Consider the following 19,198-nt stretch of genomic DNA (forward strand, 5'->3'; position numbering starts at 1 on the left):
ATACGGAGGCTCCGCCCGAAACGACCCTAGAAGCAACCGTCACGTGACTCGTCAACAACAGGGGGCTATCGTATCCTTTCCACGATTAGGGCCGCCCCAATGGCTACTTGAGCAGCTACGTCTCAAACAAACAATTAGGCACGAGAGTGGGTATTCCAGCAGATGCTGTTTGAATAAACGGAGATACGCTCTGTAACAATTGAAATAATGCCAGCAAGTGTACTTCTTGTATGCGAATGTCTTACCTTCTTGTTCACCTCACAGGTACGTACATATAGAACGGAATCCTTCGTTGGCAAAGCCACTCCATACTTAGAGTGATACAATACTCGTTATTACAGTGTAGAGCCTGTTACTTTCAGTGATTGTTACTATGACTGGGGTTAAAGTTAATTGTTATCGCTAATTTTTCACGAAGCGTTTACGATGGCTTGTGAGATAGCACAGCACTGAAATCTGCTTCGATTTCGCGACCACCCCCAACGACTAGTTTAGTCTGACTTGGTGAGTATTGTGCTCTGGTGCGCTCGTAAGTGTTAGCTGCTGTGTTTGTATTGCAAAAAATTGCTTTGTATGCATCGTAAAGTAACCCGATGAATTGGCTTATTGTATAGTTTAGACACAAACACATATCTGGAAAGTGGCTATGATACAATTTATTGCATAGAATTGAATTCGTTTAGAAAATGGAAAATTGGATCTAAACCGCCGGACCCTGTGTTACGCATAAGATCGGCTGTTTGATGCTAAGATGACCAGATCACAGTAAAATCGGTACCATTCATACGTTTGATCTATGTGAAAATATAATTTCTTGTTAGCAAAAATCTACCACTGAGTCTCCGTGTGAGGCTAGGTTTTATAACTTTTGCCTTTTGACATTTGCTATAAAGTTTGCAACACTATTTTTATTTGCGTAGTTTTAGTATGAATTTACGATCTAGCCTATGTTCTTTTGAAATTCATGCGTTTAATCCTGTAGCAGGTAGTACCTGCCATCACTATTCGGCACAGTTACTTCAGCCTCGCGTAGTAATGCTGTCTAGTTTATCGCCTTGTCAATATAAGGTCGCGATAAAATTATCGCGATCTTATATTTATGTTTCGATTTACTTTGAAGTTCCTTAATTTTGGGGACGATCTTCGTTACTGATATTTTGTCTTTTGAGCTTTGCCTCACTGAATTTGCTTTTCTATGCGCACTCCTCGCTTATGTTTTCATTCTAGTGTTTGTCGTTCCGTCGGAAACTGCTTATGCAGAATTCGAGGCCAAAGGCTGTCTTCCCTATTTTATTTCTAGTTTTTCGTTCTATCGGTGATTCGGTTCAATGGCCAATTTTAAGACGCGTATTACTCTAGATATATGGCAGCTTTAGAGGGACGCAAGGTAGAGCAAATAAAGACTTACAAATGGGCGCTTAGTGATTCGCTTACAGCATCATATGAGGAAAAATTTAGATACAACAGATTTGTAATTTCGATGCATCGTTGATATTCCTACGACAGTCGTGATATACTGATCAACAACTGAGCTGGATAATTGCAAAGAATAAGCGATCACTAATCGGATATATATTGCATGTTTCTTAAGAAACGCACGAAGGTCGTACATGACAGTCACATCTACACATAGTGTTTGTTAGTAACTTTTTTGTTAGTATAACCATAATGCTAGTGTTTAAGGCTATGTGAAAAATATTTATACTGTTTGCTTTATGTTTGGAAGGACCACTCCTGAGAAGCGAGTTGTTCTTCCACTATCCTTATTGCTTAAACATATTCCTACCTTTGTCCAATTGCGGTTGAGTCTCAAGTGGCCGATAGTCGCTTAATCTACAACGAGTTTTTCACATTTAAACGAAGCCCACGACAATAGGTCACAAATACCGGACATAATCAGTTTCGTTGTTATTTAGGATCTTGCGATTTGATGATGTAGAGTATTTGCGTTTATTTTTCAAGTCCGTGTGAAAAAAATTATAATGGTAATAGACTAAGCGACCGGAAAAATAAACATGTAGTGACTTCGGTGTTGATGGCATTAGATAAAATGAATAATACCGAGTAGTCTAAAATATCGTCAGACTAGCGTACGAGCACAGCAATCCCTCAGCTAGAACCATCATTGGTTCTCAATAAATTCAGTCTATTTTAAGCTTGTTCTTTTGTCTGCATGGAGGAATGGCTTAACTTTGTACATGGTGGAATCTGTGCTTTTGTTTTGGCTAAGGTGTGTACATTCAGATTCGACTAATTGCTCGAGTATTTTGCTTTGGTGTAGTTTTTCTGACACACGACTCCACTGTTAATGCTTTTCAACGTTTTTCATGAATCTTAGTGAAATGCAAAGGTGAGAAACGCAGAAATATTCATGACAAATGGTAGGTTACACAAGAAATAAGCAATCTCTTTGATGAAAAAATGGTAATGCATATTCATCCGCAATTATTAGATTAGTCAGATTTGCAGCATACGGGTTCTGTCTGTTCCATCAAGGACGTCAAGGATGGTCTCGTACGAGTAGGAAAGACATTTATGCACGCGACCATGTATCTGGCGCGCCCAACTCATTGGAACCGTATGTCGCAATAATAGGAAGAGATTTACCCCATACTCAACTTATTTAAAGTTCTGCATAAAATGTTAACAGAAAGTCACTGATTCATATCAGTCAAGAGGACGAATTTAAAGAACCAGTACTGATACATCGGATCCAAGGGGCATATTAATATATCGTGCAGATTTTTAGACAATTACAAGTACATCACGCGCGTCAGTGTATCCGATAGTTGGTATTTTTGACAGATTGTTTCTTTATACCACTTATGGCTGCTGGGTAATAAAGCGAAGGCTGAAACCTCAATTACGGTCGTAGGTTTCGTAACCCTCTCGATTTTTATTATCTTGTTCATAAATATTACAGTGTCGTTAGAAGCAGGTTCTATGTTTATAAGGGTTCAGTAGATAGAAAATAGATGAATACCTAGTATATCGGTGTAATATGATAAGTCTAGTAGTCAATTTGCTTGTATCGCATATGTATATGTTGTCACATACGGTTAAACTTTGGTTGCTGACTGGATATCCTGGTTGCATTGCCATGCAATGATGATATCGAAAATGTGGCTTTTTTTTTTTAAATGTACGGTAATTTAATACAATATTACTAGTATTTTAGTTGTTCTCGATTCGGTATTTTCATCGCCTACTTTTGTTATACGATTCTGTGCGAGAGACATAGGAGTGAAGTCGCTGTTCTAAATACTGAAGGATAGCCGGCAAGTGAACAACCAGATTGATCTAAAAAGTAGGAAACAGATCAACTGATCATCGCTTTTGCTTTACAATTATCGCGTTGGTATAACAGCCGACGCTAACACCCGACGTGGCCCGACGCTATCATACAGACGTCCGCCGTAGTTGCGGAGATAGGCCAATAACTCAGTTTGTCCCTTGACTTACGTATATAAACCGTTGGATGATTCGAACGAGCCGCTTGGACCCTTTACATAACTAGAAAATTAATAGCGTAAGAAATTTTCCAGTAGATCTTCAGTAACGCCTCACAATTAGAATCTATTCTTTGTTGTTCACAAATCTAAAAAAAAACCGTAAAATACGACATACAAAATTGAGAACGATACCATTTAAAAGAAATTAAACTGATTTTGATACTTCTTGTACTGATAAAGAGTGTTTTATTGTTATTAATATGCTACCAAAGAAGGTGATAGTAGGGCGCGCTAAGTAATACAGAGTACCAACACGCAAATAGAGAAAATGTACTAAACGAAAAAAATCTTTTTGTCATTGCAACAAAAGCAAAAAGGAATCTGTACTAAACGAAGGACCTTCTATGAGGTCCACCGAGCTGAGAACTTTTTTATATATATAGAACTGTTTATAATGGATAAATAGCAAAGCGCGTGCCAAATAGGTATCGTAATTATTTGGAGTCTCTCTTGCTAACACTCAACGAATAATTTAGTAATTAAATTAATTTGTAGTTTAAAACCAGTGACTTCCTTCAGTCATTTGCTGTGATTTTTTTAGTAATAGAATCCTATCGTTACCTTTATAACATTGTTTATAGTTTTCAAAGAGTAGCACTTTAATAAAGAGAGCGTTAGCAGTATCAATATGTCAATGCTGTCTTCTATTTAGCCCTATAAAATTATAAAATAAACTTCTCCAAGCTTAGAGCACCTATCTATCCATATATCTAGTAATATCTGGCCTTGATATAGGAAGCCATCGTTTATCTGCTGCATCTATCTATCAATTAAAAATGTATAGAAATGCTTCCAAGTTTTAGGTTGTTTTAGGCTGCGTTAGTGTTGCTTTAAAATTTGGCTAGGTATCGAGCGTACCATAGCGAAACATATCGGTTATGCATTAATTTCTCATTTACTCGATAAAAATTCAATAAGAGTTTTTGGCCTGACGGAGGCTGGAGAGCAAAAAGCGAGCTCGGTTACAATTGGAGGTTTTTACTCAAAAAAATGCCTAATGGTGAGTAAATCATTTGAGTATGGCCATATAACTCCTGTACACTGTAATATTACGTCATTTATATTAGCAGTATTATCTATCACAAGATTCTCTCAAATCTACCTGTCTATAAACAAAAGCAAAGACCACAAAATACCCTCTTTCGCAGATATTTATGTTCTGCCTGACAGTTCATAAAATTTCATTGTTTTCAAATGTTATCTAACGTAAGCAAGAGAGGATGACTAAATCGATTTTTATAGCGTTTTGTTTCAAAAATAACAGAATAACAAGCAAAACGAAGAAGAAATATTTATTGTGTCCAAGCGCGTCGATTCACTGCTTGCTTTGCACGCGTAAGTTATATTACAAGGAAACGTGTTTTTTTCGCTATGACTTGTACTTAGTTCTGAAACTTTTAGTTTACCTTTTGAACATATGCGGAAACTAATAATATAGGGATATATACGGATAATATAGGAAAAAGCTATTATTACTATTGTTACTGTTATTAGTTACAATCATTTTTCGAAGGTAAGCTTTGTCTCTAGTCCTCACTAGTCTCGCTGAGTTGACGATCATAGTGTAGAAAGGTACTCACGCCTCAAAATGGTCTGCGTTTTCTGAAAAATATTCTAGAAGGGTAAAAATTTCCTTACGTTAAAAATTGACAAGTGTTGAAGGTCACAACAGAGGAGACCTAAATATATTTAAATATAGATATAATATACTTAAGGGTTTGGTGAGTAGTGCGGTTGTTACGGTAAAACGTGCTCGGTTAGTAATGTCAAAAATAAGCAGCATGAAACAGGTTTAAATTTAGTTACCCTTTGAACTACCTAATAATAAATACTTATCAAGCGAACTTCCTAAACACACGATGCGTTACTAGCATACCCCTTTGTTGTGTAAAAATGTATGTTTGTTAACGAATCATTGCAAATAGACACATGAAGCTGACAACCGTAATACGGGAGGATTTTTATTAAGCAGTCAACATGGTTTTATACAGAACACAAAAAACTGTTTTAGCGCCAGATCTCGAATCGCGTCTGTACTCTCTATTTGTTAATATATTTCAATTTCGCGTCTCAAGTTCTCCTACATTTTTTCTCAAATCTTCCATACGTAATAAAATGTTTTGTTGATCTAATCTTATTTTAAAAACAGCACCAATTATAATAATGGTGTACCAATATTAATTTTTTTTCCTGCTTTTGCCTCCTCTCTAAGAATATGGCGCTGCACTTTGCCACTGGTGGTCTTTGGCAGCGACTTCCGAAATTCAATTTCCCTCGGATACTTGTACGGGGCAGTTCGTTTTTTTACGAAATCTTGAAGTTCCTTCTTGAGTGCCTCGCTTGCCTTCTTCTCGTCCTTCAGCACCACGTATGCTTTAACCACCTTAAGGATCACATGAGAAAATGCGTAGGAAAACGATCATTTAATGGATTTCCTGTCATATATATATATATATAATATATATATATATATATATATATGACAGGAAATATATATATATATATATATGAACGCCAGCTTCGTTTCTCCTGAATGTTACGTCTGTATGTCAAGCTTACCTGAACACGTTCATGGTCAGGTGATCCTACAATGGCCGACTCGGCTACATCTTTGTGCTCGTGCAGAACCGATTCTATTTCTACGGGTCCAATTCGGTAACCAGCTGAATTAATTACGTCATCCGCCCGCATCTCAAACCAGAAATAGCCATCTTCGTCACAGCGTACCTTGTCACCTGTCAAATAATAGTCTCCCTGGAAAACCTCCATAGTTTTTTTTGGATTATCCTTATAGCCAACGAAAAGACCAGGCGGATAGTGTGGCCTAATTTTGATAGCCATGTGACCGACCTCATTCGTTTTGACAGGCTGAAGATTGTCGTCAATAACCGCGACTTCGAACTCAGGTACTGCTTTTCCCATTGAGCCAGGCTTAGCCGGAAAGCTCGGGTTGCTCGTACAAACCATCAACGTCTCGGATTGGGCGAACGCTTCACGGATCTCAATTCCAGTATTGGCTTTCCATTTATTAAAGGTCTCGGCACTCAGAGGTTCGCCTCCGCTATAAGAACCACGTAACGACGGAAAGCTAAAGCTTTTACGCAAAGCCAACATCATCCTGTACACGGTTGGTGCTGAACTAATGTGTGTTATCCGATGACTTTGAATAAGGTTGACCAAGCGATTAGCATCGAAACGGTTGACCAAGTCAATGACAATCGAAGAACCGGCTATGAAAATTGGATAAGTTCCAAATGCCGTTTTAGCCCAACCTGTATCAGCTGTACAGAGGAAATCATCGGTTGTTGTCATGTCTAGCAGCAAATTCGTCAGCCCACTCATATGTCCTAAGGTGTAAGCCTGATTATGCTGAACCATCTTCGGGAAGCCTGTGGTTCCTGATGTGAAATACACAAGTGCATGATCACTAGCCTGGGTGTCTGTTGCCTCGAAAAGACTATTTCCATAAAGGGTATCCAGAAGTCTCCAATTGGCAGCTTTTTTATTCACGCAGATTTTATGTTTGACCGGCCAGTTAAGGTATTCGGCCTCGGTAACCTCTTCGATCTTGTCGGTTATAATCACCGTTGGTCGAAACTGCTGAATGCGGTAACGCAGATCGCGACTGAGCGCTTGGGGCGTGACAGATGTAAACTCAATGCCAGTCCGAAGCGCAACGATCGTAACGATCCAGAAATCGGCGCAACGGGGAAGGCACAAAAGGATGCGGTCGTCGCGAGTAAGACCCAGTTCGTAGAGGAACCCGCCAGCCAATGCCTTGGAAAGCTGGGACAGTTCAGTGTAGTTTATGTTCCGTTCAGTTCTGCTACTGAAACCGATCACTTTCAACGCCGGATGTGAGCTAGGCCGCTCGTTTTTCTGTTCCTTTTCTGCCCAGTGATCGATGACATCACGTGCGAAATTGAACCTTTTAGGTACCATACCAACAATTCGCCTGTCCACAATATCTTTAACACTGATTTCCGAGACAGACGCGTATCGCACACCTACCCGAGCCAAAAAGATTGCCCTCTTGGACAGCATTGCTTAGTATGCCTTATGTAAAATCCTTATAAGGCCAATACTGGACCACGAAAAACAATCACATTCGGCCCTCTTGTAACAGCTCCGAGTTGCTGTACTGTTTAATAAAACACCGGTGAATCCCCAGCCTGCTCTTCTAGCGCTAACATAAGGTATGGGTATTCGAATATAAAATTCAACTCACTTGTGTTGTCGATCTTATGGCAGTTACATCATTTTGGCAGACCTTTACTCTCAAGACATCGATACTGTTGATATAGAGAGAAAGCCTGTTAGTCCATGTCGAATTTGTCACCATCTGGCCAACAATCGTCCGCGATTGGTGAGAACTAGCGCTGTGAAAACAGGGCGTACCGGGCGTCCCTCTCCACAAAGTCCGTCACCTTTCCGCTTGTGCAGTTTATGGCTAAGCATGTTAGTCGGTTGAAAATTATCAACGGTATATCTGTAAGTATGCTCGCTAGAAAGCTCTCTTTGTCGTTGAGAGGACTGCAGAGAGAAAATGATGTGACAGAAGCGCAGCTCATAACAGATTAGCATCAGGAACTAACTTCATTATTAGGGTATCATAAACACTGTTAGTGGTTGACGCTCACCCTATCATGGACAGCGCTCTTTGTTGAAATTCGTTCTGTACATACCGTCGCCGTATACCGTCGACACTTTTTGTTTCTTCAGCACACAAGATGTATTGAATTGCTTCCCACTCTTGGCCACCACGCTAGTTACTGTGCTCACTTATAACAGCAGGATATGTCCAGCGTGTGCACGTTCAAACTAGGCTTAGCGGTTTAGGTACCCGATGTCGAAACTCGAAACAATCTCACGTGTACAATTTATATTTATTTTGTGACAGATGGACCATGATAACGGAAAAACTATTATGTATTAACTGTAACAATTATGTAAAATCGTGTCGCAGCAGTTATGAAAAATAGCTCTTTTAACGCTCACAAGTTTAAAATTTTAACAAAAATTCAATAGAGTTCTAACCACTTTGTGTCACTTGGACCCAACTTCTCCGTGCTCTTGAAATATTCTGAGATAGTTTTAGTAGCCATTTATGCCATGTACCTACATTACGTAACGTTGCACTTAGTGGGTAAACTAGTAAATTCAAAATTATTAAAAAATAGGTTAGATTTATCAATGGAAGGTTAGTCTGACTTGAAGAAAATGTTTGATCGCCCTATGCGACCGCCCTTTCTGCTGTAACACTGTAACGGAGCGGGGATATAGCCACGTATGTTATTTTAATAATCATCAGGCCAGCGATTCGAACCAGCCTCAATCATATGCCTGCGAGAGGCTTTGAAAATGTTAGCGTATGTGAAACACGTTCTTTAGAGTGGGAACCTAGCTTCTACGTGGAATTTCGTTATTGAAATCACAAGTTGTATTGCGAATGTCTCCCAGCGTTTGTTTTGGCTCACACTAAGAGTACTACATAGCATTTTAGGTTTACTCTGTCATGAAATATCTAAAAAAGTTTGTCGTAGCATAACCTCGAGATTAGCCAAGGCAACGTATTTATTGTCAAAGCACTCCATCATACATCATTTTAAGGCGTTTGTCTTAGGACACAACTTCTTCGCAAACGTTCAGGCGTTGATCACACATATACACCGTTTACTTTATCTTTATATATATATATATATATATCTACCCAATATTTTTACATAATAAACGAAAGTGAGCGGATAACTACTCCACAACGCAAATTTTAGTCTGAAGTTTTTGTCAAGCGATTCATTTTACTATCAACTGTTCATTAGTATAGAACTTACATTATGAGGCAATTTATCTCTTGCTGCCCTTATTTTTGCCCCCCAGAGTGCCGCCTCAGACCAAAACGACTTGCTTCAAGCAAAAAAACGAGATGCCTATTTGTCCTGAGGACCCCTGATGCCCAAGTACGCCAAAACACATACAGAATTCATAACAATGGAACAACTGCCAGCTCAATTTGGCAAGTCTTTTGTCCAAAGTAAATAATATAGTCGTCCTAGCAAAGTTACCCTTCAACCTGAATGAAGTCCGGCCACCTGCTCAGTACTGCGACTCCTATGATGCCATATGTACATGCATTACATGAACGATGGGACTACTAAAGTTTAAACGTAATGCTGACGAACTGTGCTAACTAACACCTAATACATTCCTGTTAATGCATTTGATTCTTTTTTCTTTAGCAATTTTGGCCTTGCATACGTGAAGTTATGGCGTTAAGAACTTTCTAAACTCGACTGAAGGCATAGCATTCGTGTTTACGCTACAAGGGCTAACATATGCATTCGGTACATCGACACATACAGAAGCCAGAATTTAAATGCAGTGCTTCAACTTGTACGTGTTTTTCGTAGCAACCGAAGTGCATCTTCAGAGCTTTATCCAATACAGGGGGGAAGGGGCAGACACCTCATAACGATCAGCTAGTCTCATTAATGAAAGTTGCATAACGTAGCCGACTATCAGAATAATTAATTGAATTATATAAATATGTGCACCCCGGTGTTTGGCTGTAACTTTAACATATTAATGCGAGCAGTGTAACAACAAGAGTATATTTTGCCTTCTGCACTACATTGGACCTTTTCTACGCATTCATTACCCGGAATGCTACCTCAGACCCCCGTGCGATAAGCTGCTGCAATCACTCAGCACTGACAGCGGTGGAATCGCTTTCCGTAACTTCAAGGGATCTGTTTTCGATCTTCGGAAATCCGAAATCGGCCGCTTGTTCTGACTCTGCAGGTAAACTGTTGTTTCTGGATAAAGACTCGTCTATTTTTTCTCCCTTAAATGCAGTTTTTGCGTCCTGTTGTTCCTCCCGTAAACAGGCAATATTCAAGATCGCGTCAATGATCTCTTCCGCTTGGGTCTTTGTGGCTGCGCTTGAGCCCTCGTCACCTTCAAATTCTTCACCAGGCTGCTCTATTTCTCCTTGAACCTTGAATTTGCCCGCGGCCCCAAAGTCCGACTCGCGTTTAACTTGTTGACGCTCTTCAATAGCAGCATTTCGATTCCCCAGGGGTGCAAAAGCTGGAGACCCTGGTATTTCGCATTCGCTGGCAGTTTCCGTACCATACAACCTGTAACGTTGTGGGTTGTGTGCTTTACAGCTAAGTGGAAAATAAATGCATAAATATAACAGGTTTGCTCCTAATGCTTCCTCTGTCGGGACATGAAAGCGTGCCAATAGTCTAAGCCACAGAATAATATAAATCGTCTATATGTAAGGCCATTCGGTTCCTGGAAAACGTTTCCCTATTATTTCAACTGTGTTGGAGCGGCAGTTACCTCGTCGGTTGGGAAATCTTAAGGTCATAAGAAGCTTTTTCTTCACTTGGAGGATACTCGAGCGTAGCATACCGTTCGTGATCTTTGCTGGGGCCGATTTCTCCACATTGACCAAGAAATTGCGCATGAATCCAGGACTGCGTGTCTTGCTGGTCCATGCCAATAGCGTCGTGGGTTGAGTGGACCTGTTCGTTCGAGTCGTTGGCTATTTGCAAGGAACGTGCTAGTCGCTCGAAGTATGTGCTGGGGCGAAGAGAATTAGATTAGGGTACGGCAAGACGTTTTAGTATCTTAAATGCTACGATTGATACGATGTAATGCAAAGTGTTACCCATAGAGCACAATCGATTTTCCTATTGCAGTTTACTGCAACAGGAACGCAAGAAGCCAGTAATCAACGGTACACTGAGTGTAATGAAATCATACTTCATATTACCCACATGAGCCTAGTATCAGTGTAGGAACAATTGAATACTATTTTCAAATTGAGGTAATAAACGTTTTCTTATAGTTGTCGTTCTGAAGTGGCCAACGAACTTTGGAACAGATATGAATACTCAGACAATGTCTGTGAAAGTGGGAAAGGTTTACTACTCGAGCGTTTAGCCCAGACACGTCGATTTTGTAATATCAATACAGGACCATAGGCAGAACCTTCGCAAGAACTTGAGATTCTCAATTTTGACATGTTTCCAATTGGACTGATACCTGTCATTGTTCTGCGCAGCGTCTTGTTCAATATTATCGGCGCCACTGAGCGTCGCCACTCCCACCGGACATGAAACCGGGACCGATCGAGGCTGTGCTGAAATCTCCGTAGTATCTTCTTTGGCCGTCGGATGTTGCTCAATTGGTCGATGAACGGGCGCGCTTGACGGATCGGCAAGAATCGTCACATCCACTACAAACAAAGCCACACAAATATAATAAACAAAAGCCCTCGCGTACCTGTACGAGATATATGAACATACTGAAAGCTGACAACATGCATTCAAATAACTAGCTTACGGCTATGTGCAGTAACATATTCTATAACACGTTACGAGAGCTCACCTCTATTACACACCGCCCGATTATCGTTCGTCACGACCGCCTATTATACTGTATTATACCTGTTTCACGACTTGCGAAGAGATTCGTTTGCTGCGCGCCTTGACTCCATTGGTTTCCGAGTTTCTCTTGCAGCTGTTGAATTGTAGTAGCTTCCGTGGTAGTTGTTGTTGACGTTGCTCCAAACTCCGTAAAGTTGTGCGCGCTACTATCCTGTGGATAAGCCTGAGAATTCGAAGTACCGTTTGATTCGACAGGTTCCATTTGCTCTTCGGAGTGGGGTGGATCAATGAAACTTGCCGGGGCCGTTGTAGTTGTCGTAGATGATGGCGTGTTCTCCAAAAGACGCTGCTTCTTTGCAACAGCCTCCTGTAGAGAGAGACATTGACACTAGCCACCCCTATTGAAGTATGGATTTGTTTGGAAAAATCCGAATGCAAATTACTCTATACAGATATATGCACAATGAGTTAAAGTCAAGTTCGGCTCTCGAAAAGCTTCAATTTGAGCCTATAGGCCTTGAAGCTTTCATAACAAATCTCAGTTTAACTTTTCTGTTGGACAGAAAATAAGCCATTGCTAGTCCTAGCGATTAAACAGGGCAATGTCTGTTTAATAAAGGTCAAATGTATCACTTTGCTTCGCGCACTCCCTTCTGTAGTCTGCTTAACTAAGTGTATTTTACGTCAGTTATGAAACATAGTCATTTGACTAAGGTCTGTAATTATGCAGCCACTACCTAGGACGCAACCGGCATTTCACGCCACTTACCACTGGTGTTTCCTGTTGTCGCTTGTAATTGGTTCCAGTGTAGTCCGACTGCAGCTGGGCCTGTTGCCTGCAGGTCCGCTGTGCTGTACACGGCACTTCCATTGAAGTTATGTACGGTGCGCCACAATACATTGCGTGCCGCGATCCAATTGTTGTATCGGGTACGCTATTTGTCAGATAGACATGGTCGGCGTGCACCTCAGTAATATTGGGCTCATAAGCAATGGCTGTACTTCGATACGTTGAACCTTGCAGTTGTTCATTAGTCACGATCGCCGTTTCGCCATCTAGTCCACTCGAGTGGCTTAACGAACCGTCCGACGGGATCGTGTACGCGGATGAACCACTGGTGCCCGTGTACACCATTCTGCCAATTGCACTGCTGCCGCCGCCGCCATAGTACAGTGCCTGTGACGTGTAAGCAGCGTAGCCGTCTTGCGGTATATGCGCCGATCCGAACTGCTGCTCCTGCATAGGTGTGCTAGCACCTGTTCCCGACTGAAGAGAACAGGCCGTCAGGGATGTCGCGCCAGACACGGTGCCACCGTGGGATGTTGTCCAATTAACGGCCCTGCTCGTGCTAGAGCCGTACCAGAGAGTCTGGCTGTCTACAGTCGGCTGCGACGCTGCCTGAAACTGTTCTTGTTGATGCTGAGATTGCTGCTGTTGCTGCTGCTGCTGAGGTTGCTGACTCTGCACGGCAGATGCGGCATGTTGTCCGCCAAGATAGTCCCACATATGGCCAGCGTCACCACCTTCGTCATGTTGTAACGCCTCTAAGCGCGCTCGTAGCTTGCTGTTAATATTTGTATCACGTAAAAATGTATGTACAAGCGACAAAGGTAGGCAGGGCTGTATACCGGAAACGGTGTTGTCTTATAAAGCAAAAACATGTACACCGTAAGCTGGATATGGAAGCTTAACGTTTCGATGTAAATGTTTATCACCTTCATAGATTACACTAAAAGTAGAGATATATAAACTAATGAGGTACAAAGTCACTCTTTTTTTATTATATACAAAACGATTTTGTTTTGAAAAAAATCTCGTAGTGCCCGGACGACTCCTCGTCCCTACCGGTTTCATTACATATTCGATCGAAATAAAAATCGGCAAATATATTTCACGGAAAGTGGGTACGGGCTTATTGTAGATCAAAGTGAAGAGCAGGGCACCGTTATAGTGCGGACGTAATTTCCTATATCGTTCTAATTTGTCTATTCTCATAGAATTCAAAAGTCTGATGTGAAAACCTGGTTAGTTACCTTCGGTGTTCAGCAACATGCTCTTCAAGCGCTTCGATACCTGCCGTCAGGAAGAGACAGCAGATGTTGCATTGATACGGAAAAAATCTGTGAGGTTCGCCATCCGTACTTATTAATGATGGGTGACGAGTTTGCCAAGAGGCGTCTTCGTGCGACGCCATCTAGATTTAGGAATGAACAGGAAGATTGCGTCAGTTAAATTGTACGTTACGGTCACTTACTCGATCTGGTCCAGTCTTGGAAACTCTCAACTCGGTGTTGTCGGTAGACGTCAGGCGAATCTAGGTTCGATATCCTAGATGAGAGTAAAAAGGTATGGCGTCTTTCTGTAACCTGATTAATAAGGCAAACCATTTAGCTGGATTCGGTTGGTCGGACGGGACAAAGAAATGCCATGAAAATAACCGATGCCTTAGAATACGAATCGCGTCAAGTTTCTGCAGAGCGGTAAAAGTGGAGGTCTGAATAGTTAGAGAAAGATCGCACGCTCTTTACAACGTGCCAACGCTCTGGCAGCGTAACCTCTACGTTGGAAAAATGTTTTTACCTGATTATGGGCGTACAAACTCAACGTCCCATGTGTCTCTTACCCTCGGTCGTAGCTAACTCACTTATTTTTGTATGCCGAATTCGAGTCTCCGAGGTAGAATCGTGTTCTACAAACATTAACAGTAGTGTTTTACGAAATAGACGGCGCTAATTGCCTTCTAATTGTGATACGCAAAAGACTAGCTTTCTGTGTACCTGTCTCAACAGTTCGATACTCCGATAAACAACTGTTTATACCTGTTTGCTGTTAGCTCTGCTAAAGTACGTGTTATGTTAGGCGCATGAATCATTTACGCTGTAGCGGTGCGGTTCAATTGTAATTGTAAAAGGATGTTGCCCTGTGGTCATCGACATTTGTGGGTAGTGCGGCTTCTCGGCCTGTACACAAGCGGGCCTGGTTAGACCACAAATTTATAAATTCGTGGATCGCCTGTAAAATTCATGAGCTGTACAGGCGATACTCGATCAACCTTGACAAACCCAGGTTACTTGCTAGCTGGCTAGATGGACGCAGGTATATCTTGCGTATTGAAAAAATATACGTTCGAAGTTGCAAATGACTCGAGCGACACGATACCGACAAAAACTCGGGTTAGTTTGTACGATACCGTGTTGGAAACGACGATATCGTTTCTGTAAAGCTAACCAATATGCTCCTGCCTTACATTTCAGGTGCTAGCTCATGTTTGAGTAAGGAAACTTCAAGAAAAAGGTGTCTAATGCCGGCAATCTTCCGTTCGAACCCGCGTCCGAACTTGACGTGTTCTGCCCCTTGAATAAGGTCTCTGCACCTATTCAAAATTTCAATTTGATTCTCGTTTGAGCTTGCCCACGTAACCACGTCATCTACTGCTTTATTTTTTCTTTATCATAGCCACAAAATGTGTTGTTGTTTTCTACCAGACAAACGTATCTACTGACGTTGATGGCATACTCACCCAGCTAGAATTTGCGGCAAGGTTCCTCCAGCATACAACAGATGGCGTTCTGCAAGCCGCTTCGCGCTAGCGTTGGTCAGCTTTGTTCTCTCTCGAACAACTCGTTTCTGAATCTTCTTGCAAGATGCCTACAGACTAGTGTATGAAAAGGGCGAAGACGCACTCCGACACCACTTCAATGATTAGGCAGGGACACATTCGTGTCAATACGCGCTAAAACTGTGCAAAAAGGCAGACGACGGCGCTTGCCGCCAAAAGGATCAATAGAGAACTTGTGAAGGAAATGGAATGATTGTGCATGCGCGTGACGGCGCCACAATTTGACAGCGAATCGAACCATCGTGGAACGGCGAAACTCTATATACGGTTCTTAAAGAAAATCGTCCTTTAGCCTATAGTGGCAAATGCATTGCGTGAAGTGCAGTATATTTGTGAACAAAGCAATATGTTTAGAGAGCAGCAGACGAACCATAGGCCACGAGGCTGCTAATCTAATTGCTGTAAAAAAAAAACCCAATAGATCAACAAAGACGTATGAGACGAAATGTTAACGAAGAAATTCATTTTCAGTTCTCTATACGTCCAGTGTTCTCTCAAATAATTAGAAAAATATACAAATGGAGACCGTTTTCAGTGCGTTATTCATTCATATCAATCTAAATAGTCGAACGTTCTATATTCATTCTATGTTGAATATATGTTATATATATATGACGAATATCGTACCGAGTTGTGATACGCACATGTTGGTGTTATTGCACACACCATGTGTGCTTGTAACTAATATGCACTTATTAAATTCGTTAAGGCCCTTTCATTTGTCTGAGCCGACAAAAAAAAACGTCTGAATGTTTCGCTATGAGGTGACCACAGCAAAACACATCATAAATTACAAGGATAAAGAACACGCTGCTATTCATGACGAAGACATTCAGATGTACATTTGCAACACACGTGAATTCGGCGCGAAGAACTTCGCTATGGTAGTGTATCCGCTGGCTACAGACGCGTACAGATCTCCTGATATCCTGAGGCGAAGATCATCCGTATATCTTTTTTTTTCTTTTTATTGAAAACATTTGTGTGCGACTTCGGCAAATATCGTTCATTATAATGGAATTAACATAGTCCTAGGGATCATACTAGCAACCGATACTGATCAAATACAATGATAACAAGTCTTCCTCACAATCCAGCATAACGAGTCGAATGGTCGGTCTTAGTAACCAGTTCGTATAGAAGTGAAACCGTACAGGAAACAGAGCGTTTGGTGATTCGTTGGCTTCGTGTTGGTCGATGAATGACAATAAATCATAATGCTGCCCTAACAGTAATGCGTTTAGGCCCTCCGCGTAGGGTTGACCTGAATTGAATTGAATTGAACGTACAGAATCTTCAAAAGAATACCACACTCAAACTCAGCGTCACTTCGCACATATCTAAAAATATTTATCTAATACTAAATTAGTTATACCTTATGAGTCTATCGAGCCGCAGTGATCTTGCGAGACACCATTATCGTCCTATATAACCTGTAGTCACGTCTAACGTGTTGGCCTATTGTGATGCCGATGTTAGTCTTAATCGTTGCTTAGAAAAGGCTTTAGATTGCGCATAGCCGTTCCATAATTTACAATAGATGAGCCGAAATCAGGCAAGAAATTTCTCTGTCATTAGCCCCTGGAAACGGAATCGGTAGCTCGAGGACAACAAAGTGCTAGATTCATAATCAACTGGTTTTTGTCACACATGTGTTTGCCGTTATAGATCTCATATACAGCGAAAGATATTTGGCTTGAAAACTGCCGTTATCGCGCCGTATGCCCCGCTGCCGACGTCGGACGAAATGCACGAGGGCACTTTCCTACCCAGAACCTGATAACATTACATTCGTTCAGAGCACTATTGAATATCAGTCCAGAAGCCTCGAATTTTGCTATGCATGCCCGTCGTGCTTAAAGCCCTAGTAGAGCAAAAATTTCAATATAGTTATCTTTGAAAGTGGTATGCAGTCCGGTCCATGGTTTCACACCGACCAGCATGTTGGTTACATAAAAATTCTGATCTGTATCTCACTCTCGGCGATTTAGGCGAAGGTTGACTCGAAGCAGTCCTCTCATACGACGTATAGCATCGCTTAAATGGTTTAAGGGTAACTCGTAGTAGATACCTACTCACTAGTATGCACTTCTATTATTATAACGCTTGATAATGGATTCTGTAGTGGCCTGCGGGGTGAACGTCAGTCTGCAATTGAACTACACTTCGATACGACGATGATATAAAGCAATCAATTGGTTAGTGACTAAATAATATTACGTCCAGTAACTCAGCGAGGTACTGTTTTCTATTACTCAGGACGAAATGACTCGGCCTTCTTATTACCTAATTGAGTTATGTTCACTTCTTCATGTGAAGAGGTTTTCGAAGTTAAATTGACGGCGCTGGTCGTCAACCAACTGACGTCGGTACCAACTGGCCTCTAAAATCGGTTGAACCTTACGTAGCGATCTAGATTATTGGTAAACCTAGAAAATTAGAGGGAGGCAAACCCTGTTTCGTCCAAGTAGTAATCCTATTCTTATAAAGGCTTTGGTTTCACTAGGCATAAATTGCGTTCGACCAAAAGGATCTACCTGCTGTATGTGTGGAAGAGTACCTACAAGATTATGTGGCAACAATGGGTAGCCTAGTACAGGAGACCTAGACACATGGATTTTACTGATTATTGCCTTATTCATAATCATGACATTTGATTAGTGTCGCAGATAGTTGCTTCTCAAGGCGTTCATCCTTAAACAATGGAAAAATAGAATTTTATTTAATATTGTCGAAGAGTTTAATAATTCTGCTGTTAATTTAGCTCTAAAAATCACTGTCTGTTAATTAACATTGAGAATGTCAGCTATCTACAGAAAACCATTCGAATTCACGTCCTAGGAGTCTACCTGTAATTTCAGTTCAAAACAATTCCTAAGATACGTTGTTCTCCGACGCCTAGTAAGATTATTGAGACACCTGGCAGGCTACAATCTAAGGGGTAATTTCTAGTTTTCTCAGCAGACATATCCACCAGTTTGATTTATGGCACATGCCTCTATATAGGGACAATTGACGCATGAAACGATACACTAGACAGACCGTTTGCGCAGCCGGTAGGACTTTAGCATCCGAGTCCTGATCGTTTGGCCAATATACACGAGAAATACGAGATTCTGAAATAGCACCGTGCTTTGTTGGTATCATCTTTAGTCGTCCGCAGGCTAGGAGCGATGAGAAGGGTATCTTCCTCGATGCAGCGTTCAAAACTATATATATGTGCACAAAGAAGCAGAGTGGACTAATGGGAAACAGTTGTTTTCATTACTGCCATTAACACTGGCTCGCAGGTGCTTTCCATAGCCACCAAACCTCCTGCTGCCATTTGGCATGCGAATCTAACCATAAACAAATAAAAACGGAAACTCGCCTCTAATTAGGTCTTGGTAAAATATGACTTATACACTGGTACTCCCGCAAAAATACACATAGAGCATCTGGGAGCTCTAACGTGAATTTAGTGAAAACCTTATCATAAACATCGTTCTTCAAGTCAGTACTGAGCGAAGTACAGTGAACGTATTAAGATTTATTATCGTGTTCCAACCAGTGCCTGGCTTGCTTCATGGTCATCTCAATCTTTAGTACGCAGGAAACCAGAACTATCCTAACGTATTAATCACGCAAATTTGTACGAATCATCAATTGTGTGATTTACCATGTCAGACAG

The 19,198-nt window shown here is 41.2% G+C and overlaps 2 protein-coding genes and 2 long non-coding RNA genes across 4 annotated transcripts; 2 read left to right on the top strand and 2 right to left on the bottom strand.

The window, feature by feature from the left end:
* The first annotated feature begins 90 nt into the window (after positions 1-90).
* Positions 91-16,058, top strand: LOC111271571 (uncharacterized). Its single transcript, XR_002686940.2, has 2 exons — positions 91-264; positions 15,164-16,058. It is a non-coding gene; the product is annotated as an uncharacterized LOC111271571 (long non-coding RNA).
* LOC147751982 (uncharacterized) lies at positions 280-4,141 on the top strand. Its single transcript, XR_015315373.1, has 2 exons — positions 280-504; positions 2,453-4,141. It is a non-coding gene; the product is annotated as an uncharacterized LOC147751982 (long non-coding RNA).
* Positions 5,443-7,734, bottom strand: LOC111271567 (acyl-coenzyme A synthetase ACSM4, mitochondrial). The gene is made up of 2 exons (XM_022852455.1): positions 6,072-7,734; positions 5,443-5,895 (listed from the first exon to the last, which is right to left on the bottom strand). The coding sequence occupies exons 1-2, from the start codon at positions 7,554-7,556 to the stop codon at positions 5,668-5,670; spliced, it is 1,713 nt and encodes a 570-aa protein (XP_022708190.1). The 5' UTR covers positions 7,557-7,734; the 3' UTR covers positions 5,443-5,667.
* Positions 9,058-15,520, bottom strand: LOC111271566 (uncharacterized). The gene is made up of 7 exons (XM_022852453.2): positions 15,430-15,520; positions 13,943-14,103; positions 12,678-13,473; positions 11,969-12,275; positions 11,565-11,757; positions 10,929-11,099; positions 9,058-10,648 (listed from the first exon to the last, which is right to left on the bottom strand). Exons 2-7 carry the CDS (start codon positions 14,101-14,103, stop codon positions 10,210-10,212), a joined length of 2,067 nt encoding a protein of 688 aa, XP_022708188.1. The 5' UTR covers positions 15,430-15,520; the 3' UTR covers positions 9,058-10,209.
* Positions 16,059-19,198: the final 3,140 nt, after the last annotated feature.

Source organism: Varroa jacobsoni, unplaced genomic scaffold, assembly GCF_002532875.2.
Source record: "Varroa jacobsoni isolate VJ856 unplaced genomic scaffold, vjacob_1.0 contig00763, whole genome shotgun sequence".
Classification (NCBI taxonomy): Eukaryota; Metazoa; Arthropoda; class Arachnida; order Mesostigmata; family Varroidae; genus Varroa; species Varroa jacobsoni.

Excerpts from the sequence above, each read along its gene's own strand:
- LOC111271567 (XM_022852455.1), bottom strand. The coding sequence starts at position 7,556 with ATGCTGTCCAAGAGGGCAATCTTTTTGGCTCGGGTAGGTGTGCGATAC. Across the intron at positions 5,896-6,071 it reads CTGACCATGAACGTGTTCAG|GTGGTTAAAGCATACGTGGT; the intron begins GTAAGCTTGACA and ends GTGATCCTTAAG.
- LOC111271566 (XM_022852453.2), bottom strand. The coding sequence starts at position 14,103 with ATGGCGTCGCACGAAGACGCCTCTTGGCAAACTCGTCACCCATCATTA. Across the intron at positions 12,276-12,677 it reads GACAACAGGAAACACCAGTG|GAGGCTGTTGCAAAGAAGCA; the intron begins GTAAGTGGCGTG and ends CTCTCTCTACAG. Across the intron at positions 11,100-11,564 it reads GCTGCGCAGAACAATGACAG|CACATACTTCGAGCGACTAG; the intron begins GTATCAGTCCAA and ends TCTTCGCCCCAG.